General features: G+C 48.3%; 1 protein-coding gene across 2 annotated transcripts in view; it reads left to right on the top strand.

Annotated features, from left to right (window-relative positions):
* Positions 1-23,469, top strand: part of NEGR1 (neuronal growth regulator 1) — a 169,405-nt gene that overhangs the window by 88,423 nt on the left and 57,513 nt on the right. For both annotated transcript variants that reach the window (XM_042873586.1, XM_042873585.1), the window contains exon 3: positions 14,239-14,364. In XM_042873586.1, coding sequence (XP_042729520.1) covers positions 14,239-14,364 — 126 coding nt within the window. The remainder of the gene's footprint in view (positions 1-14,238; positions 14,365-23,469) is intronic.

Here is a 23,469-nt window from a genome sequence, read left to right as displayed (position 1 = left end):
GCGGGAGGGCCTGGGGGCAGAGCAGAGGGGGGTGGTGCCCTCCCCGCCCCACTGGCTGGTTTGCTGATGTGGTTATGCCAACAACCAGCATGCCCAGGTGCAAGGCAGCAATCATGTCCCGAAAAAGGGCAGGGAGAATTGCAGGAGAATGGCTCAATGAGCCCCAAATATTGCCATAATCCAATGCAGCTGCCTGTCCACAAGGATAAGCTAAATTAGAACACAGTTTGCAGCAAATAGTAAATTGAATCCCTCCTTGAGGCAATTAGCAAAATCAGAGCCTCCTCCGAAGCAAACAGGCATGAAAATGCCGTTCTTGCAGTAATTTCTCAAATGCTTGATTTTTCAACTTCCCGGAGCATTGCACAGTGCATCTGGAGGGCAGGAAGGCAGCAGTGAGTTTCACAGCATCACCACGGATGGGAAAGACCTCCAAGGTCATTCAGTCCACTTGCCAGCAGTACTTCCCCACTACACCGTGTCCCATCACCCCTCTCCACCATGAGTTTGGTGAGTGGCTTTTTATTCACCCGGATAGATAAGGGTGTTCTCAGTAAAAGGAGCGATGGAGGAGCCACTGAAATAAGCCCCACTTTGGGATGAGGTACCAGGTGGACTTCCATCTCACATCTGCTGGGCAGTGACACCGTGGGGATGGGGAAGGTGCCAATAGAGCAAAGAGGGAAAGAGGGGGGAGGTAACCACGGCCCCATCTGGAAGAATGAAGTGTGTTGCTCTCTTTCTGCGATGTTTAATTTCATTCAATACATCCAACAATGGTTACAAAGCCAACATTCGTACTGTGCCCTGCAGTTGTGGTTCACATCTCCATCCTTCAGCACTTGAGTAAAACTCTTTAATTTTTAAAGGGTGTTATGTTCGCATTGAGGCTTCCATCAGATAATGCCTGAGGATTGTATCTCCTTTATCCTGCGTGACTAAGTGGTGTGTTCCCTTCAAAGAACAAGTCATATGGCACTAACTGCTCATTTTCAGGAACAAATCCTTCATGGAAATGTTCTGAGGAGTTTCCTTAAAGAAACCGTGTAATGGAAACTGTATGACTGAAATTACTGGGGCTGTACTTCTTGTACATTATAATTTATGATCAAGTAACAGTGATAATGAACGGTACAAGATGTATTACAGCACCATATAAGAAGGTGAAATGAAAACTGCGTAACTTTGATTCTTAACGCAGTCCCATAGTGTGACTCTGGCTCCTGTCCTGCTCCTTATAGAATCACAGAATCAGCCCTTCCAGGACCTTTACTCCAACTGCTGTTCAGACCAAGGCTTTGGGGGTTTGCAAACAGAACAGCCTCACCCCATGAGGAAATGCTGACCCCTGTGCTTCAGGAGACGCACGTATGAAATCTGTTCACTTCCTGCCAATTTCTGGCATACATGTGATGTTTTGAACAGTTATGCCTTTGGTTTAAGGTGTCCACTGAAAAGAAAAAAGGGAAAAACAAAACCTCAGAGGAGAGATGTGGGCTTGAATTTGAGTTTGGAATGAATTATAGAGCACTTTAGGAATTGGTGCATTGATAATCCTGTGATTTTCAGGCCTACCTCAGGCTGGCACTGCTGAGGACATTGCAGAGAGACAAAATAGTTAAATGTTGGCTTACCTCTGATGCTTTGCTGCACTAAGGGCTGGACACAGAAGGGTAATGAGTTACTGCATTGTCCCTGGCAGATCACTGGTTTGTGGTACTTGGGATTCAGAAATGTTCTTATTTTACTTAGGCTGAAATTTTAATGACCTCCACTTTGCATTTTAAATATAATATTAATTCCCTTTCTGTCATCTGTTAGGGAAAGTGGGAAAAATTCCTTAAAAGTTGGCAGATTTCCTTTGTATTTAAAATAGACCCAAGTTGGGGGGGGAGGAGGAGGAAGAGAGGATTAAAAAGATTTTAAAAAGGGGGAAAGAAAAAGATAATTAATGCAATAGTTCCATGACACAATAAAGGAGTTGTTTCTTCATAGCCATGAGTTCAGCGTGTGAAAGCATTTTGGCCATAGGTAATCCAAAATCTATGTGTGATAGCAGCCATAGCTTGGGCTGCTGCCTCTCCACTCATGCACACTGCTCTTCGTAGGGCTGCTGGTTGCAGGTCACTGATGGCTGTACGACTTGCTTAGACAGAAGTGCTTTTTTGTCACTGGGACTGAAAAAGCAGAAATGATTTTGAAATATTACATTTCTGTACCTAATAGATTGCAGGAAATGTTGGTGAAACAAATACGGGTATCTGATGGCCTGAATTAGAGAGAAGGAAAGTAAGAACCAAGTGGGGAGTCACTCAAAGATGGTGAAGCCAGAACGGTTCACCCACGGACCTTTTTGTGCAGACCTTTTTGCCAGGGGTAATGCAGCTCTAAAGCAGCTGATAAAATCCAGACCCAATTCAAATCAGTGTTAAAATTTAAATACCATCATCTCAGCAGGATCATGTTTGTCACTTACTTAGCATAAGGTATGACCCTGTGGGCCTTTCAGGGATGGTGTCCCCTGAATTACATAGAATCAGAGAATCATAGAATGGCCTGGGTTGCAAAGGAGCACAATGTTCACCAGTTCCAACCCCTGCTGTGTGCAGGTCACCAAGCAGCAGCCCAGGCTGCCCACAGCCACATCCAGCCTGGCCTTGAATGCCTGCAGGGATGGGGCATCCACAGCCTCCTTGGGCAGCCTGTTCCAGTGTCTCACCACCCTCTGGGTGAAAAACTTCCTCCTCATATCCAACCTAAAACTACCCTATCTCAGTTTGAAACCATTCCCCCTTGTCCCATCACCATCCACCCTCACAAACAGTTGCACCCCCTCTTGTTTATACATGTGACAACTGACAATAGGAATAGCTCCGTAGAAATGAGTGTCTCGTGCCTTCAGCTTTCAGCTGTCCTTTCCAAAACAACTTTCATTGAGTTACTGATGGGGATGGGGGGTCACATCTCTGGAGGTGTTCAAAGCCGTGGAGATGCGGCACTGGGGATTAAGGGGGGGGAGGGGGGGGGAGAGCCGAGGGGGCTGGGAATCTCAGAGGGCTTTTCCAGCCTGAATGATTGTGTGGTTCTGGAATAATTAGAGAGATACCTTCCTCACAGCAATGTATGGGGATGGTGATGAGCTGACACAGAATACAATGGAAATGCAGGCAAAATGGCGATGCTTTGTCCCTACAATAGGGTGGTTTGCAGTTCCTGCCCTCCCCTCTTCTTCCATGGCCCAGGATGTTAGGAAACATCTGCGTGCATTGCTGGCATCCTTGGGATGTTGTGGGGACCATCACTGTTTCTGACACCTATATCTTTTGCTTTAGCCATGATCCCATAGTCTTTTCTAAATGATTAAAAAGCTTAAATCCCAAGTAAAAAAATCCCTAATTCACAATTCTGTAAAGTTATCATCATGGCTGCTCTGCAGTCGTACAGCCACGAAGGCCTCAACTGGTGATGTGGTTCTGCTCTGTGTGTCTTTAATCTGTTTCCAGCATGGAGAAATTCATTAAATGGAGTCCCAAAACTAATATTTTACAGGATGTTCTTAATAACCTCCACTGCTGAGCAGTGGAATGAACAAAAACAGCACAGAGCAAATCCTCCAGCCTTGCAATGCAAACACCCAGCTCATCCTGGCAGAAACGCCCACTGATGGCAACGCGCTGCCATGGGGCTCCCGTATCACAAAGTGCCTTCTGGCAGCTGCAAGAATCTCGTTGAAGATCATTGTTAATTAAAACTGAAAGTGATGGTGGCGACCCCCAGCCTTGCAACCCCCAAATGCACAGCGCTCCATCACATGCGAGCATCACTGTGCCCATGGATGGGCAGCGTGTGGCTGGGAGCAGCAGGGCTGTGCCTGCTTCGTGCCCCTTCTCTGCTCCTCTTGAAGGAAGGTGGGTGGCACAGATGTGGGCAGGTGGAGCTGCATGCCCCTGCTCTGCACATGCCCAGCGTTTCCCTTGGAAATAGCACAAAGCTGGGTGCCTTCCAGGCTCTGTAGGACGTTGAGGGGCACTTTCTGGTGGTGCAGCACTGTGTGTGATGGCTGCAGCCCCCCTTTGCTCCCAGACATGCTCAGGGCTGGCCCACCCTGCCTCAGCTCCATGCAGGGAATGCAGAACATGCACACGGCCGTTCCTGGGGTGTTTGCACTGTTCGATGCCGATGTATTTGTATTGGAATGTTTGTGCTGTTCCACCCATTGCTCCTTTCTTCTCCAAACAGTGACCATTCCCCAAGAGCTGGCATTGCAGCACTGATGCTGGGGCAGTCTGTTTTTGAACTAGGCTAACCGCTGCAAAATTTTCACCTTTGACTCTTTTCAGACTTAATTGTGTTTCTCCTTTTGGTGTTCCTATTTTCCATAGCAATACACCATTAAAACCACATTATCATCCAGGTACGGATGTACTACATGTCTGAGTTCACTACACTGGAAAGGATCTTCAGGAATAACCTCGTGTCTAATCTACATTTGAGTCGGGTACAGCGGCACCAAACTCCAGCACTGCCCGCAGCACACTGCAGGTCCTGGCTGATGGCCTCACATCCGTGGGTCACAGCACCAGGCAGAGCGTGGGGAGCAAGGAGACCCTCCCAGAGTCAGAATGGAAAGGAAATTGGGTGTCATTTGCCTGTGAAATCATTAAATGCATCATTTACTGCATGGAAATGCATGGAAAGGATCCCTGATTTCTCAGAGTACTTTTGTATCAGTGTGTGCTAATTTAGCTTAAACAAAGCAGCTAAAATGGAACGTTGTTTGTAGCCCAGACCTTTTGCTTGGCTCGCAATCAGTCACCAGCTGGGAAACTTTCAGTTTTAGCCATGGGTTCTTGCTTTTTTTCTCTTTTTGCTGCTTTTCACACATCCTCTTGGAGCCCCCAGCAGCAGTACAGGGTCAGAGCAGCAGGGGAGGAATTCCCCACATTATCCCTTTTCTCTCCATACTCTGATAGAACCTATTTCACATGTGCAGGGCAGCACAGAGCCCCCACCTGTGCCACCCCAGGCACACGGTGGGACAGTGATCCTTACAGGAACCACTTACAGACATGTGGTTTTCTCTTTTCACATCATTTGGGTTCCCCATGCAGCTTCCAGTCGCTCTGCCACATGCATGCAACAGCATATGGAGCCATCGGAACCCGGCACTGGGCTGCGTGGAAACCCACCTGCTGGCCTCAGCCCCATGCTCAGCATGCAGACCTGCCACCAGCAGGGGACTCAGTGCCCCAGTGCCCCACGGCCTGCAGCATTCTTCTGCCAGGGGAGAGAGGTGCAGAGCTGCAAAAGAAAAAGAAAAGGTCGTGGGATTTTTGGTGCGGTCAGGTTTTTCTGATTTGAAGCTACGTTTTTGCAAATCAATTAACAGAAATAGCTACTTTATTTTCTACATTTCTTTTGCTTTACAAAGCATCGAACCGCTGATAACAAATCCATCTCAAGGCAAAGAATATAGCTTTTCTATTTCTGTATTTTCTCAGTGATAAATTGAGTACAGTAATGAAAAAATGTAGGAGAGTGATGAAAGGGCTGCAGAGAGAACAAGCGCTGTCCTTTCCCTTCTCTCCACATTTACCGAGAGAACAATATGAGTCACCAAAAATAGGGAAAATCTATGGCATCAGAAATTGAAGAATGATTATCTGCAGAGAGCCTGCTTCTTCATTGATGGAAAAATGGTTGCATGACAAAATAACTGCGGGTAAGAGATGAAGATCCTTCGATTTACCTGGAAAAAAGAGAGCTGTCACGCTCGGCGCTCAGAGCGCTCTCAGCATTGGAACTGCCAAAGGCCGTCAGCGGGTGCCAAGGTGAGGCTGGGGCTGCCCCCCACCCCACTGCCCATGGAGCTGGGTGCTGGGTGCTGGGGGTGGAAGAGGCACTCGTGTCCTTGATCACCTCACAGTCCCATTTGGGCCCAGTCTGTGTGTACGGGAGCATTGGTGAGAGTTTCTTGGAAGCCTTTTACTCTCCAGCTTTGAAGAACATAGGTGAATGTTGAGCTTTAAAAGCTTTGAGAAGTGCTACGTTTGTGATGTTTTCCTCACACTTCTGCATTGACCTCAGATGAAAATTCTTGATGAATTGAGAAATTGCCATTTTTCTCCCCTGCCCACCAAAATCAGTTCCATCAGAGCCGGTGCCCATGCTGCATCCGCACCCACGGCAAAGCGAGCTCAGTAAGGGGAGGTGGGGAGCTGTGTGCAGCTCCTCAATCAGCCACTGCTGGGATCTAATCACATCAGTGCCCACAGAAAGGATATTCTTCCTCTTCCCAGTTGGTGACTGATTGCTCCATAAGCAAAGGTCTGCGCCATGCCAGAACAGGCTCCTGTCTGCTTCTTATACTATTTGGTCTGCAGGTTAAATATCCGTGTTAATCATACTCTTAAAGTCATCCGTTGGGGGGCTCTGTAAACTTCCAGACATGGGGCTCAATGCATGGCCCTGTTCTGTCCCCCTCTGTGGCAGGAAAAACAATCTCATACCATGGAGCAGGGGAGTGTCTGCATTCCAGTTTTTTGTCTGTGGCAAAGTTGAGCAGAGCACAATAATATTTCTGGAGTGGCAATTCCAGTGTGTGTTCTGAACAAAGCGTATGGGAAAGTGGAGCTTTGTTTTACATGTTGGCATGTAAATGATTTCAAACTGCAAAAAGCACAACTACCTTTACTTATGATAGAGACTATGGCACAATATGTTCAACCACAACAAAGGCATTGTAGAGGAGGGCTTTGTTGTTGTTGTTGTTGTTTAAATATGGTATTTTAGAGATGGCATTTGGAGGTGTTTAGAGGATGGTACAAATTTTGTTGGCAGGTCTGAGGATGCAAACTGCTCACGTGTTCACTGGAGAGATGGAGGGTACGTGTGGACACAAGTATCTACAGATGCTGACACAATTAAGGGCATGTTTGGGCAGCGAAATGAATTGAAATATTGAAATACTCGAAACAACCTGACCCATGAGAACGTACATGTGGTGTGGGAACGCTGTGACCTCCTTCACTTCCACTTTTGCTTTCACTTTCACTTCTTTTTCCCCACATGGCTGTGTGCTACAGCTGTGCTTTGTCATTCCATCCCACATTGCTTTGTCCTTTCTATCATGGAAAGAACAAGAGTGGGAAAGAATGGGAAATGGTGGCTGTTTTACCAGAAGTCTTCACGCAGATGCCTGGGCTACGATTTTTGGAAGGCAGAGCCGTTTGTCAATGAGGGGTGTTCCAGATGCTGCTGATCTGCTGCCTGCGAAGTGAAGAGTCGTATAGATTCTCAATTAGTGGCAAATGGAGTTCATCGCTGGTTTTAATAACCCTCATAAGCACATTTTAATTTTTCTTTATATTTGTCATGCAAACGAATTATTTTGTCCAAGCCATAAAACAATAATCTATTTCTTGTGTCATGCTGGTGATTTCTAGATACTACGCAAGATAATGAAATCAATATGCAGATTAGGAAAGCAAAGCAATAAATCACTCCGGCTGCAGAGAGAAATCAATTCTCGTGTTTTGCAGCATCTCCATCAGTGAGCTCTGTGCGGGTCAGCCCAATGTGTGCTCCTGCAGGGTGAGCCCAGGCCTGAAGCAGCGCGTGGAGGCTCTGTGCAGCACAGCCATCCCATGCCCCAGCACTGCCCATAGCCTCCACCACAGATCAACAGGTTTTTATCATGAGTATTTTGGAAATTTTAGAGTTTTTTCAAATGGCAGAAGTGCAGAAAATATTAGAAAATCTCAGTAAACCAGCACACATGGGGGGAAAAGTCAGATATCGAAGGGCGGGCTCTGGGAAAACATGGAGCTGCCAAAGTGAAAGGGTGTGGGTGCTGAGTGGGAGGGGAGCTCCTGCTGCCCCGTGCTGTGCCATGCAGGGCCATGTTCTGTAATACTGTGCCATGCTGTACCATGCTGTGTCACACTGAGCCTTACTGTGTCATACTGAGCCATGCTGTGCTATACTATGATGTGCTGTGCCATGCTGTGCCATGCAGGCAATAGGAAGAGGGGAAATGGCCTTAAGCTGCACCAGGGGAGGTTTAGGTTGGGTATCAGGAAGAACTTCATTACAGAAAGGGTTGTGGAACAGGCTCCCCTGGGGAGGCGGTTGAGTCACCATCCCTGGATGTGTGTAAGAACTGTCTGGATGTGGTGCTCATGAACAGGATTTAGTGGTGGGCTCTTAGAGTAGTATGGTTAGGTTACGGTTGGGATTGATGATCTTTAAGGTCTTTTCCAACCTGAGCAATTCTACGATTCTCTGATTCTATAGCGCCATGCCGTGCACAGGCAGCACATCTCGCTCATAGGGAACCTCTTGAGCTCCCAGTTGGGTCTTCAGGTGCTGCAGTGAGGTGTTCATCCCCTGCTCTGTCACACTTTGCTCCAGCCCTGTGCCCCTACTGGGTGCTGAAGACTGGAGCTGGTTGAAGGGGTGAAAGATAAAGATGCTCATAGATCAGTGCTAAAAGGCCTGATGGGACGCACGCGTGCAAAATGAGTGTGTTCGTTAGGTCTGCGTTGTGATTATGTATATTTATGCTCTGGTCATAAAAAATTCCACAGATTTTAGTGATCTGGATGTAATGGTCCCTAAGAGCCAGTAAATAGCAGAAAACCGAGCAGCACACCAACATACCACAGAGCATTATTTGTCACTGAGGGTCCAGAAATACTTCAAAGAGAAGCCAATTCTTGCCATGGGAAAGACATTCTTTCCAGGAAACGATTGATAAAAGTAGAATCTGTAGTTTTTCACAGGCATCAGATCATAGTGAATAATTTCTGTAATTTTACAGAGGTTCATTGTAAAGCAGGGCTGCACTGGAATGTTTACTTGTCTGTTGTTTTGGTTTGTGCATTGCTGGTGTTCATTTATTTTCCAGTTCTATTTTGGAAATGAGTAAATTGTGCAACCTGTTTCATTGCAATGAGACTTTCAGATATCTTCTGTGAGATTTTATTTAATTTCCCCATTATAGAGCCCAGATTAAAGCAGAACCCAAGCAATTAGAAAACAAACAAAGCATGTAAGTGAGAAAAATCCACTTAATCTGCACTCCCTGAGCCTAGAGAACTCTTCATCCTGTGCTGTGTCACAGCTGAAATCTTCCCTCAGAATTCTCACTCTGTGCTGCTCCGTTGCTGTGCCCCTGCGTTAGTGCTGAGCCCCTGCATTGGTGCTGAGCCCCTGCATTGGTGCTGAGCCCCTGCATTGGTGCTGTGCCCCTGCATGGATGCTGTGCTCCTGCATTGGTGCTGAGCTCCCTGCATTGGTGCTGAACCCCCCTGCACTGGTGCTGTGCCCCTGCATTTGTGCCTTACCCCTGCACTTCTTGGTGCTGCTATGCCCTTGCATTTGTGCTGCTTCCCTCCTGCAGCTCTGCTCACAGGCAGCATTGCTGCCCTCCAGCACAGTGCTGCAGAGTGTGGCACGGGACAACCCGGAATGCAGTGAGTGGATGTTTTGCACAGCCCTGTGCCACTGCTGGTTGCCTGCCCACAGCCATCGGTGTTTGCCCAGGTGGAGCAGCCAATGAATTCATTCCGGCCATTGAGCTGCTGAGGGCAGCATCTTCCCTCCCCCTGCTGACTTACTGTTAAATAATGAAATTATAACCAGCAAAAATGGTCACTACAGATAGAGAGGCCAGGTGTGCAGCCCAGCGTTTGGCTGAAGGACTTTGGGGTACTGGGGATTGCGGGCACTCCTCAAATTCCGGTGGCAAAATCCCTCTTCCCAATTCCCACATGTGACACTTCTGTGCTTATAGCCAAATTCTTCTCATAGTTTTTATACTTTCTACTGGAACTGTCAATATTCTGTATATGAGAGGAATTACTACATTATAATCTCAAAATGGAGTTGGCGGCCTTAATTTTAACAAACATCACTAAACCAATGTATGCTAGGGCTTGCCATCACCCTTTCCAGGGTTGCTTCCCAAAGCAGCAGGGCTCCCAGCTGGGTGCAGCTGCAATCCCATGCAGACATGCAGGCACTGGGAGCTGGCAGGACGTTCCAGCAGAGAGCAGCATGGCAGCACACGCTGAGAGGCTGGACGCACTGCTTTGACTCCAGGTTATTTGCCTCATGACTCTAAATTGTGATGGAAATAAGTCATCCTCTCCCACGTTCATCTACAGGAGCAGTTCAGTCCTGCAGTCATTCCCGTGACAGCAGTAAGCTTTATTACGCGGCATCGTTTATGTGCACTTGAATGTAACTGAGAATATCATTCCAGTCCTTGAAAATGAGAAATGAGGCACAGTGAAGTACAGACTCGCTGTCAGTCCCCTGCACAATAATGGCTCGTATAACTCTGGGCTCTGGGGAGAACTGTGAGCTCAAACATGCTTGTAGTTCGTGGCCGGAGAGCCCCCTCTGCCTGCTGCTGCTCCAGGCACCCCACATGTCTGCATGGTGTGCGGGGAGCAGAGAGATTCCTATGGGAGTGATCAGGAGGGAGGAACACACTGATGTGCAATGCGACCTGCAGGAGCCTTGGGATACTTCATCGTTCCCAAGGAATTTGGAAATTTGTAAATAATGTAGGAATAATAATTCAATGCTTGTGTCATTTCTAACCACACGTAAGTGATGTTTTTAACAACGCAAGAGAGTGCAATAAGACCCCACATCCAGCAAAGCCACCTGCATCCCCACAGACCTGCCGTTCCTCGCCAGCGCTGCCAAGGGCCACAGCTGGAGGGTGACGGGGGTGGCAGTGGTGATAAGGGATGGTAGGGATGGCAGGGATAATAGCCTGGATGGTGGGGATGGTAGGGAAGGCAGGGATGATGGAGGTAGTAGGGACAGTAACCTGGATGGTGAGGGTAGTAGGGATGATGGGGATGGTAGGGGTAATAGGGATGGTAGGATGATGGAGATGTTAGGGATGGCAAGGACAATAGCCCAGATGGTGGGGATGGTAGGGGTGATAGGGGTGGTAAGGATGATGGAGATAGCAGGGATGGCAGGGACGATAGCCCATACGATGGGGATGGAAGGAATGGTAGCTTGGACGAGGACTGCACTGAGAAAGAGGAGTAGAGCTGAGATGACACAGTGTGCTTCTGCAAGCAGCACTGGTAAGGCTCTCAATAGACTGTTACGCTGTGTTCCACTGTTCACGTGTCTGGATGATTCAGACAGTCCTCAAAAGAGAGAAACAAATACTATCTATCAAGCCTAACGAAAATTAAGCTTGTACTGCTTAAATCATCTGCAGAGAAAAATGAAGAGGTGATTTATCATGTTTTATGGGTCCTTAGTCATAGAAAAGATACTTGATAGTAAGGGGAATGTTCAGTCTTGCAGACAAAAACATAATAAGATCTGATTTCTGAAAGCTGAATTTAGTGAAATGCAATTTTGAAGAAAGATGCTATTTCCCAGCAGTGAGGGGTATTTAATTGCTGGAAGCGCTTCCCCGGAGTGGCAGCGTGAGCATCACCTGGAACTGCCAGGATAAGCACAGCCAGAGTTCTGCAGCACAGCCTTCCGGCCAACTCCTGGGAAGCTGCTGGTGCTGGGAATGGCTGAGCTGAGGCCAATGGCCCCGAGCTGCCCCTTCGGCCAGGTGCTCCCCAAACCTGCAGCATTTCAGTTCCAGCACACACACGTGCTCCATAACCACAGCTTGCACGTCACACTGGCGGGTAAAGTTTTTCTGATTATTGGGCCATTGGAACACATGGTTTTATCAAAATTAAAGCACTTCACTAAACGGTGTAGATTTGGGATTTAAACAAAGCACCAAAGCCTACAAGAAAGAAGGCAACAGCGGCGCTCAGCCGTGGCTGCCCCCAGATAACAGGGCTGTGTTCTGTGCTTCATGTGAGCACAGACAGGAGGCGGTGGATGAGAAAGAGCGCTCAGAGCTTCATGCGAGGGCAGGGGCAGAGGAGGGCAGTGCTTCGATGAGGCAGCGGTGGAAAGAGCAGACCGTGCTGATCTTTGTCTTGGAAAGGAGATGCTCATCAGTGCGAGCTGAACGAAGCCCTGTTGTTTCAATGCGAGGTTCCTGACTGTGGCAGTGCTGTCAGTGTGTTCTCTTAGGAAACCTGTCCTTTTGGAGATTTGACTGAGTGCTGATATGAGCCAGCTCTTCTGCCTCATCCTTATGCCGAAGGACTGCAATCGAGCACACCTGAAATTCACATTGCTGTACTTCTAAGAGGTTTTTTACCCGTCAGCCTCAGCCCATGCACTTAGCAGTGAGTGGGAGGCTCATGCATCCATCTCTGGCAACAGACATGGGGTCTGCTCTGACCCTGAGCCTGATGTAGGCTGAGCTCCAGGGGACCGCGGTGTCTGTGGGGCACACAGGTGCCATGGGGGCAGCAGTTCCAGCCAGGGCCCCTCTGTGTGGTGACCATTTACAGCAAATAACTTTCTGGGGTAAATAGCACCGTGTAGCAGCTGGGTGCAAACCCACTCACAGCACTGCATAATAGTGCCAAAGCAGGTGCCAATCCCTATTTTTCTACCATCGAGGGTGCAGAACCTGGAATAAGAAACTGTTGGAAGTCTTAGGCTGTGATATCTGTTGTATCTGGAAGACATTCCCACAATTCTAGATAGACACCAATTGTAAGTATTTACTTGTGAGAAGGGCTGCGCTGAGTTACTGAATTCCTTCACATAACTTCCCACAAGTATGTTTTCTTTCTGGAGGAATAAGAAATACGTGGCTCAGGCTTAGGAGGATATTTTCCAAATACTGTAGGCTGGATAAAGCCGCAGTGTTTGCTGCACTGCTTGTGATATTCTTCTCTCCAAAGGATTTCTGCATCTCAGCCGGGATGAGGCTCAGGGCAGCTGGGCAGCAGCTCCATCCCTCCTGCTGTGTGCTCAGCACTCAGAGCTGCTGCTCAGGGCAGGGGCTGCTCAGAGCACAGAGCTGTGTGCCCCGGCCCTGCAGCACCAGGCTGTGCAGAGCGGGGTTGGGCAGCCGTTCCCTGTGGGTTGAACTCTGATCAATGAGTTGTCAGTGCCTGGAGGCAGCTCTGGCTGTGTGGTTCAGCTCCTGCAAATGCTGTGTAAGGACTGCGTGCTTTCCCTGGGCACCAAGTGGACGGGAGGAAGGGACTGCTGCCTCTGTGAGTGAGCTGCTGAGCTCAGGCGGCTTCTGCTGTTTCAGTGGCTGTGTGTTGACCTGTTTGAACTTCAAAGGATAGCAGCACCGACCTTCACTCTCATAGGAAGTTGGAAAGGCCTTTCCCAGACCTTTGGACTCCCCGTGGACGACATTTCTTTGCTAATTAACAATACGCTGCAAAGACTTTTAATTTTCTTTGCTCACAAATGCGTAGCCATGGGCAAGCACAGGGAATTTCCACCTTCCTTGAAGTTTTCTGACCCCGACTCATTCTGATGCACTAACTTCAATGGACCCATGGAAGGGTTGGAGAACGTCTGCAAGTGGGGATCCCAAAGCACACAACATAGACACATAAAAACATAGAGCCATGGAATTACTGAGGTTGAGAAAGCCCTGCAAGATCCCCAACAGCCCCCCCCATGCCCACTGCCTACATCCCTCGGTGCCACATCCTCACAGCTCTGGAACACTTATTTCTTTTCTTATTTCTCTGAAACTACAGGCTCCCTACAACTCCGTGCTATTTTTGCTCCATGTGGGGCTCTGCCTTATGAGCAGATGGACAAACAGTGGGGTTTAAGGAAGAAATCTTTCTTTATCAAATACTGCAGACCTGAAAAGAACACAATAGAAACAAATGTGTTTGTTTTGGTCTCCTTGTTGAACAGATACAACTCCCTCTGTATACATGGATGTAAACACCATTCTTTCTTAAAGTACAAGAAAAATTTAATTACATTTTCTTTCCAAGCTGTCACGAGTAAGCTCAGCCTTCTCACAAATGGAAGCATCCATCCATCAGCAGCACTTTACTGGGGTCTCATAGCAATCCCTGCTCCGTACAAAACAGAGGAAACTGCTGCTTTCCTATTTGCAATATTTCAAGTCCCCAGGCTGTGCTGCAGACATGATTGAAATGGCTGTGGTCACACCTTCACAATGCTGCTGTTGTTTCTTTCTGCACTGTGACCTCCCAGCCGGTTTGTGTGGTTCTGTGGCCATGGCAATGCACAGACACAGCCTGCTCAGCCTCTGCTCTGATGGCAGCACTGTCTCAGTAGCACTGACTTGATGGCATTCCCTTACAACCTCTCCTCGTTTCCTTTCAGTTTCTCCGAAGATATTTCGTATTTCGAGTGACATCGTTGTGAACGAAGGCAGCAATGTTACTCTCGTGTGTCTGGCCACTGGGAAACCAGAGCCCTCCATTTCCTGGAGACACATCTCTCCATCTGGTAAGTGCCCGGAGCTGTCGCTGGGAGCTTCCTGCTGAGTCCCAGCAGTAACAGCTTTCAGAGGTGGGACAGCACTGCTTTTGCATGCTGGCCAGGATGTGTGTCTGACCAGAGGTGTAGAGAAGGAAAGCATCATCAGATTTAAGCTCACAAGAGTGAAAGCCATAGTGCAGCTGTAACATGGGAAGGGACAAAAAAAGGCACCTGAAAGAGGGAATGCTTTTCCTTGGGGCATGGGTGGCTCCCCAGGGGTACAGGATAAGGTTGTGGCTGTCTCAGCCTGAAGAGCCAAAGCTCATTTGAGCAGGAGTCCTTTTTAACAGGCTGCAGGGGCAGTGAGTGTTTATAAAGGTGAATAGTGATAAGACAAGGGGGAATGGTTTTAAACTGAGACAGGGGAGGTTTAGGTTGGATATGAGGAGGAAGTTTTTCAGCCAGAGGGTGGTGAGGCACTGGCACAGGTTGCCCAAGGAGGCTGTGGATGCCCCATCCCTGCAGGCATCCAAGGCCAGGCTGGATGTGGCTGTGGGCAGCCTGGGCTGCTGGTTGGTGACCTGCACACAGCAGGGGTTGGAACTGATGAGCGTTGTGCTCCTTTGCAACCCAGGCCATTCTAGGATTTTATGACGTGATCAGCTCACACTAAAGCCAATCCAAGGGCTCTCTAGAAGTGAAAGCTGAAACATATCATGGCACAGATTTGAGGAGATTTCCCTCCCATTCAGCCTTACAACCTGCAGCCCACCCTGGAGGATCCCCACTGCTGTGCCAGTTTTTGTGGAGCAGCTCTGTTGTGAGGGGCCCGTGTGCTGCAGGGAAGGCCGGCTCCATGGGCTGCTGCTTTCTGTGGGCTGTCATCATCCAACAGCGGTTTCCTTTTTGAAGTGAGAGTCAGAAAAAAAACCTAACTTTTGACCTTTAAGACAATGACAGTGAGTTCTGCTGGAAGTATCCATTGGGGGACAGGGGGAAAATCAGCTGCAGCAAAAAATGGATTTTAACTAAATGTCAAATAAAATTTTATTGGAAACTGCAGTGATACTTTAGAGTAATAGCATAAAGCATTAGGGTTTTTAGAGAAAGGAGCTGCTAAAATTGTCCTATAGAGGAAAATAGCAGAAGAGGAGAATGAGTCCACCCAGACTGATGAGCAGGACCCCCCCACCTTGAGTCCTGGCAGAGCTGGTGCTTGGAGAACAGAGCTCTCAGTGAGCCTACTGTGTTCATGTGTTGGCCCAAGAGCAGGGGAGGAGAGGAGGGCTGTGAGCTGTGGGCTGGGCTGTGCTGATGGCACTGCCCTAAGGGCAGGAGCACAATGGTGGTGTGTGTGGGCACCTCTCTCCAGGATGGCATCGAGGCCATATTAGGTTTGCTGCTTGCTCGTACAGCCTTGCTCCCCTCTGCTCTGCAGCTGCACATCAGCCCATGGCTTCCAATGTGCTGCTGGGAGCAGGCGTGCAGCAAGCAGAGTGCAGTCCATGCTGCAAATGTTTCAGTCACATCATGCTGTTCCTGCGCTCAGCTGCACGCCCTGCTGTACCAACAGCCACACAGCCCTGAAATCCAATTAAATGCAGGAGCTGAGAACGCCAGGTTGCCGTATGGGCTCGTATTATGCCTGCAGCAAATTACCTTTATCTACACGTGAGCTTCATCTGCACTTTGTAATTTCTATCAGTTTCCCCCCCCGTGATTCCCGGTGGTGCTAATGAGGATTACACGCAAGTGTCGCATCTAGAACACAACGCTAAATTATATTAAAGAATTGCATTTGTAATATTCTGAAATTGTTTGTCAGAGCTGCTGCTGGAAGATAAGAAATGGAAAACTCAGAATACAAATGATTCAATGTAGACTAATGCCAAAATATTATCGTGATTTGCATCGATGCAGCCTTTACTCGGGTTGGGTCAGATTCCATTTTTCCGAACAAGAGATAAAATGAACTTTTTGGAGGAATAAAAATAAAATGTATTTAGAGCTGATTTTTAACTTAGTACATAAATTATTGCCCTGTAATCTTTACAGTGCGTGTTTAACTTGCAGTCATTATGGAAATGCATTCATTATATAAATATTCATTATGCAAAGCCATTATGTAAATCCACCAAATCTACACATTCAGCACAGCACCGTAAGAAACGCGTCGCCGCGGTTTGTAATCTGAAAATCTGGTATTGTTGAAATGTCATCGGAATAAATTGCAGGTATTACTTATTTTGTTCTGACATTTAGGAGCAAAGTGCAGCATCAATAGTTTAAGAACGAAACCAGAATTTTAAAGAATTAAGGTCTGCTAGAAACATAATTCCAGTTCTTCACACTTGTTTGTGCAGCACGCTGCTACAGTTCCATTTCTGAGAAGCAACTCTGCAAACACTGCCACCAGCAGCAACAACAAAAGCCATTCGGAAGACTCGAGATGTTGATGCTGTGCAGAACCCTGGTGCCATACGCATGGAAGCTTCCTCCCAACTCACTCTTGGCCAGACCTTCCATGGGGAGGTTCCTGACGCAGCTCAGGGCCGTGCAGGCTGCACCCTGCACTCCAGCACTGCACCGCCGCTTTGTGGCTGCTGAGAAGGGGGAGCCCAGGGTTTGTCTGGATGCAAAGTAGGTTACATGCTTTAGAGAAGCAGAGCTCAGCCGGTGCTGAGCTGCATTGCGCAGGCCTTGGGCACATTGCACTGTGTACACATACAGAGAGCAGCAGCCACAACTGCAGGAGCAGCTTCACCTTCGGCTTTGCTTGGAGTGCTCAGCTTCACAGTCTTACTTCCAACAAGCGGCTTTAGATGAAGCTGCACACATCTCACACAAACACCGGCTGGTTTGTGTGTGAGCCACAGCACTGCCAGCACCGCTAAGCATGGTTGGCTGTGCACAACACTGCAGGACCCCAGCAACCCCAGCACTGCGCTGCCCAACGGCCACCCCTGCGTGCAGCACAGGGACAGAGCAACAGCTCAGTGCAAATGGATGTGGTAGTGTACGTTTTGCTAGCGAGTTGCAGAGCTGCAGGAAAAAGCAGTGACTGAGTAGAGGAACCTCCTTCTTCTGTGTAGTTCTATGGCAGCATGGTAGTGTTGACTACCCCTTCTTGATCATATGCAACAGTCTCTTCTGGCTTCCCATTGCAGCATGCAGCCCATCCCCTACCTTCTCCCACCCCTTACAAGGAAGATTATAGCAGGATCAACTGCAGAACTTGTAGAACACTGAAGAAATATGAATTCTGAGACACTGGGACTTATGTATCCCTCTTCATCTCTTTCATCTCTTTCCTCCTTCCTTCTGGGTTTATGTTCAGTGTTCCTCAATTGTCCTAACATCCTTCAAATACATCCTAGTAAGGAGAAATGATTTTAATTTGAAGGAGGGAAGATTTTGGTTGGATATCAGGGGAAGTTCTTTGCTATGAGAGCGGTGAGGTGTTGGAACAGCTGCCCAGAGAGGCTGTGGATGCCCTGTCCAACTGTGGAAGTGTTCAAGGCCAGGTTGGGGCCCTGGATAGACTGGGCTGCTATGAAATGTGGAGGTTGGTGGCCCTGCGTGTAGTGGGGAGGTTGGACCTTCATGATCCTTCCAACCCGGGCCATTCTGTGATTCTGTGGCTGTAGTTGGTCTCAGACAATCTAGTGGCAAGGAGATGCAGTGAGTTATTACATTCTCCTCATTGATGTAGATGTTACCTCCCTTGGTTGATTCTTCCTCTGTCCTAGTGTGGTGGCCAGTGGCACCAGTTCACATTGCTATCCCAGTGGGAGAGCAGTCACCACTCAGGTGCCATTAAGAGACATTTTTACTGGGCATGGTAGTGATGGGTTGATGGTTGGACTTGATCTTGGGGATCTTTCCAGCCTTTATGATTCTCAGTCTGTGGTCTCTGGTGACTTCCAGTTTCACCCATTCTAAACCTTCCCTACTGTCTGCCCTTTCCCAACGTTTTGTTACCATCACTTCTAGTCCAGTTTCCATTTTTTTCCTGAAATATGAGGATCAACATTTCATACACACACACACGTTTGGGAGCGTAGGTTTGGGTACCCTGTTCATCCAGTCTCATTCCCAGAGAAAGGTGGCACTGAAGTGTTTCCCAAAAACAACCACCCAACCAAAGGAAGAACTGTTCAGCACACACAGAATAACAGGTTTTTTTCATGAATATTGAGGAGATCTGCACTTTCCTAGTAACTACTCTGATGTTAGGTTGGAATGTATTCATGCCTGCCTCCTTCTGCTTCACACACACATTTCACTTGCCCTTGGGTGTGTGCATGAGTGTGATAGGACTGAGTGGAGCCTAACGCCAGTCCTATCGTTCCTGGACAGCCCCAAAGCCACAGAGATGTACTGCATTAATGTATCATCATAGCTCTGTCATTCTGACGAGGTATTAGTGTAATACATCTTCGGTGCACTCACATGATAGGGCTGTCTGGGAGGAAGAGGTCTAAGAGCTGGTTCAATTCAATTACAGGACAAAGGCAGCGCCAGCCCTGAGCAGGCAGTACTATTCCTGGGGGATGCAGACTGTAATACAGGGCTGAGATTTGAAGGGGGTGAAAAAAGCAAAAAGGCTTGTTTTAAAACTTCTAGCTAAATCCTAAGAAACAAACAGAAGCTTGATATGAGCTCAGCTAATGTCAAATATTTTGTTCCATTTGCACTTCTGCTAGAGAAACACTATTTTTCAGATGTTATCCACACATCTGCACGTGACAGAAATAAGAAGTGTTTTGTTGATGTGCGAGTGCTCTGAGCCGGGATTTGCAGGCTGATAATAGCTAACTGACATGAATTACCAGGGCTTTGCGAAAGTACAGAGTGCAAACTTGTCTTTCTCAGTGTTCCTTCTCCTGATTCAAAATGGTTTTAAAACTAAAGGTTTCAGAAAAAGAAGAAGAAGAAAAAAAAGGGGGGGTTTCTGGCTTGCGTCTTTTGCCCTGCTAAGCCCTGAGAGGCAGTGCTGCTGGTGGGGGTTATCTCAAACCAACGCTGCTTCCCTCTGACGTGTTCAATATGTGCATGGTAGCATTGCTGGTGGGCATGGAGCTGCTTGTACTCCTGCAGGGTGCCACGAGCTCCTGCCCCACTGGAGGTGTGGGGCCGCGGGTGGCCCTGGCTCACCACCCTCACTGCTGGCAGATGGATGGCCGCAGCACACCAAAGGCGCAGCTCCTTCCCTCCAGGTGTCCAAGCAGCAGAATGCAAAATAATTCAGTACTCTAATCTGATAAGCAGCGACAGTGATGTGCCTCCCTTATGCCATCATCACTCATCTCGCCAGCAACAGCTTCATTACGCTGAGCTCCTCGTTCAGGTGAAGCATTACTGGGCTGAGCCGAAACATCTGCTCCACGCAGCTGGGTGGGAGGGCTGGGAGAGCAGCCAGCAGCCCCTAGACCTGCTGGGGGTGGTGGGCTGAGGCCAGGCAGGGGGCCCAGGCCCTGTGTCTGCGTTGGTCCCTGCACGGGGCTGGCTGTGGGGACAGGGGCAGGCTGTCGGCTCTCAGCCGTGAATGCACTGCACAAATGCAACTCTGCTTTGGGAGCACGGCACCAGCTGGAGCCAGAAATAATGCTTCCCTTTGTGCTGACACAGGCAATGCCAAATGAGGCTCAATGCCTTTGGGCTCTACGGGGCCTTCATTTGCTGGCCTTGGCTGGGTTTGTGGTTCAGACCCTTTCTTCTTCAGCCCTGACCTGATCTCTCCTACACCACTGCAGGAAGCTCTTGGTTCTCAGTGCCGCAGTGCTTTGCACAGCCCCTTGCTCTGCATGTTTATGGAACAACACAACACTTTGCAATGGTGACTGCGGGACAGGAAAGCAGCTTGAGGCAGCCACTTAGCCACTGGGAGCCAGGACTCCTCCCTCCTGGTGGCCGTGTGCCTTTCTGTGGGGGTTGGAGTCCCAGCAGGCCCAGCTGCTGTGACACGCATCACTTGAAGGTCATTCTTCATCAAACAGCCCAACTGGAGCCCCAGCACCACGTCACCCCCCAGGCTCCTCTTCTGCTCCAGATGTGCTGTGTGCCCTGCAGTGGGGCCGTGCCACGCTCCTCTGCCCACCGCGGTGAGGGTGCGAATGGGACAGCAGCCCATGGGGAGCCCCTGCTCTTACACAGATAGATCTGACTGCACTGCAGCCACGTGGGGATTGAGAGTTCTGTGATTAATGTTTCGTACGGATTTAATGGCCCGGCTGGTGATTCTGAAGCGGAGTGTTCCGTTGCAAAGGCATCACGTGCCGTTCCATCAGCGCTTCCTTCGTATTAAACATGCTCCTGGCAGCATCCCAAGGACTCGAGAGGAAATGGTGTGGAGCTCAACACGGAGTAAATGAGGGGATTAATTAGCAGTTTAAAGACAGCAGTGCAAATATTAGCGCTTAATATAAAGGGTTTGTTGCAATTCTTTCCTTTGCCTTTGGATACCAGGAAAATAATGATCCTCCAAAGCCACACCTCTCCCATGCAAAATACCATGTCTTCCTATTTCAGGCCATGGGCCTTCTGGCCTTTCTTTTCCTTAATGATGCTCCTAACATCATTGCTGGGGGAGACGCGGAGCAATAGGATCCAATTAAGTGACATCCAGTACACGATCTGTCGCACCAGGTCAAGTGACATTACACTGGCTGCGATTAGTGGGCTTCTGAGCAAGAATTCTTAGAAAAATGTCATAATTATCGAGACCAGTCCTGAACTTTGAGCATCCCTTCAGGAACAATTAAAGATATTCCTAGAAATCCTCGAGCCTTCTTAAAATCTTTAAACAGACTATAAAAACCCTCTTGTTAGATTGCGGTTGTCAGGAGATGAGTGCTTGCGCTGTGATGGTGCAATAATTGGGTCTTTGTGAAGGAACTGAGGATTGAGAGTAAGATTCCAATCTCAGTGAGTTAGAGATGGGAAAACGAAAACCAGACAAAAGCATCGTGCAGAAATAATAATGAATTTTTGACAATTTTATAACGAGAGGAATGTATTTCTCACTTTTCAATAAAAGCAGATGAACTCATTAATAACTCATAAAATGCCATGAAAATTAAAGTTTTAAAACAGGCTTAGTTTATTCCCTCAGATATTAGTTCATTTTTATTTGAGAAACACTGCATTTGTGAGTGAGCGATTTATGAATCATTAAAGATATTTCAGTGAGACCAAGCCTCTAGCACTGAAAACCAAGCCAAGCAAGTGCAGATTTACTTCTCTCCCCTTCCTTTGGTGTAGCATCTTTCATGACTGCTGTGGAGATGCTCATCTTGGAGCAGAGCATGCCAGTGCTGGGGCGTGCACAGATTTTTGGAGAAGGTATTTCCAAAATCCAAAAGATGCCTCTGTTTTCCATTTAACGTTTCAATTTCTCTTTTATTTTTAACATTCCTTTATGCTTACTGTTACTCTTTCTCCCTTCCCCCAGCTGGGCGCAGGCTGCAGATAGAAATGGAGGCTGGGCACACCAGTGATGCTCAGGAGGGGATAGCAGGTGACCCACAGGCACCATAGATCCACAGAATCACAGCATGGCCTGGGTTGCAAAGGAGCACAACGCTCATCAGTTCCAACCCCCTGCTGTGTGCAGGTCGCCAACCAGCAGCCCAGGCTGCCCACAGCCACATCCAGCCTGGCCTTGAATGCCTGCAGGGATGGGGCATCCACAGCCTCCTTGGGCAACCTGTGCCAGTGCCTCACCACCCTCTGGCTGAAAAACTTCCTCCTCATATCCAACCTAATCATTAAGGCTGGAAAAGACCTCACCACATCTAACTATCGACCCCTCACCACCATACCCATTAAAGCCTGCCCCTAAACCAGGCCTTCACATTTCTGGAGCCTGCAGTGCTTCCGTTTATTTCCCAGAATCATCTCTTTTGGCCATGTTTATGAATAAATCCTATTTCAAACATATCAAGAATTATTTTAAAAGGCACATGCTTTATAAAATCTTTTGAGGGATAAGAAGAAACATGAAATGAAAAATACAGTCATCAATGATTCGTTTATCTTCAGCAGCGTCTCCAGTTTCAACAAACTACAGACAGAAAACGAATGTGCAAAGGGAGGGACCTGCAGATGTGCTTGAGTCGAAGAGTTCTCTCCAAACAGCTCGCAGGGCACCTGCTGCCTGCAGAGCATTGTTCTGAGAGCAGGAGGGCTCCCGCAGGGGCACTGCGTGTTGCTGTGGGCTGAGCCGCCCTCCCCAGCCCTGCTCATGCTCACATACAGCTCCCTGGGTAAGAGGATCTCTTCCAACACCCCCCTGCCCAGAGGAGCTTCACGTGCTGCAGCATGTTGCCTTCCCTCCGGCTGTGTGTGGGACCTTGGGCCAATGGGAAAGCTGGCACTGCTGGCAAGCTGCACTTACTGTGCAGAAGTAGTCATTCTTGGAGAGATCAAAAGAGATCAAAGAGTACACATGAATCTGTAAACATCCAGGTGACACGGTGTGCAGATACCTAAGAACACTACTATCTGCAGTGGGTGTGCGTTCTGCTCTAATAGCAGTTGACTTTCTTCTCTGTGAGCATCGACGTGGAGCTGGCTCTCCTGAACACCGGTGCTCAGTTGCTGAAGCAGGAAAGTCAGAATGTATTCTGGGTGCGCTCCCTGGTGTGTCTGCAACAGAAAACATTCAAAATTGCTCCAAATGCTGTAACTTAATAACATAATGTGTCTCAGATAGGTAGCACGGTGTGGCAGCGTTCTGTGCAGAAAGAAACAAATGTAACTTCAGGGAACCCAAACAAGGAGATGTGCCTCCACCTCCTGCAGGAGCAGCCTCTGCTCTGCTCAGCCTGGGAAGCTCAGAGGAAGCAGTGGAAAATGAAAGATCTACGTGTGGTTTCTAAGTTGCTCAAGGAAGTTGTGGAAGCCCCATTGCTGGAGGCATTCAAGGCCAGGCTGCATGTGGCTCTGGGCAGCCTGGGCTGCTGGTTGGCGACCTGCACACAGCAGGGGTTGGAACCAGATGAGCACTGTGGGCCTTTGCAACCCAAGCTATTCTATGATTCTATGATTCCATGTTATTTCCCCTCTGCAGTTACTATGTAGTGACAAAACTAAGGAAAAAAAAAAACGATTATTTTTTTCCCTTAAAAT

This window comes from Lagopus leucura, unplaced genomic scaffold (genome assembly GCF_019238085.1).
Source record: "Lagopus leucura isolate 7727_CA_CO unplaced genomic scaffold, USGS_WTPT01 Super-Scaffold_100009, whole genome shotgun sequence".
Lineage (NCBI taxonomy): Eukaryota > Metazoa > Chordata > Aves > Galliformes > Phasianidae > Lagopus > Lagopus leucura.
This window is presented reverse-complemented; position numbering and strand designations above follow the sequence as displayed.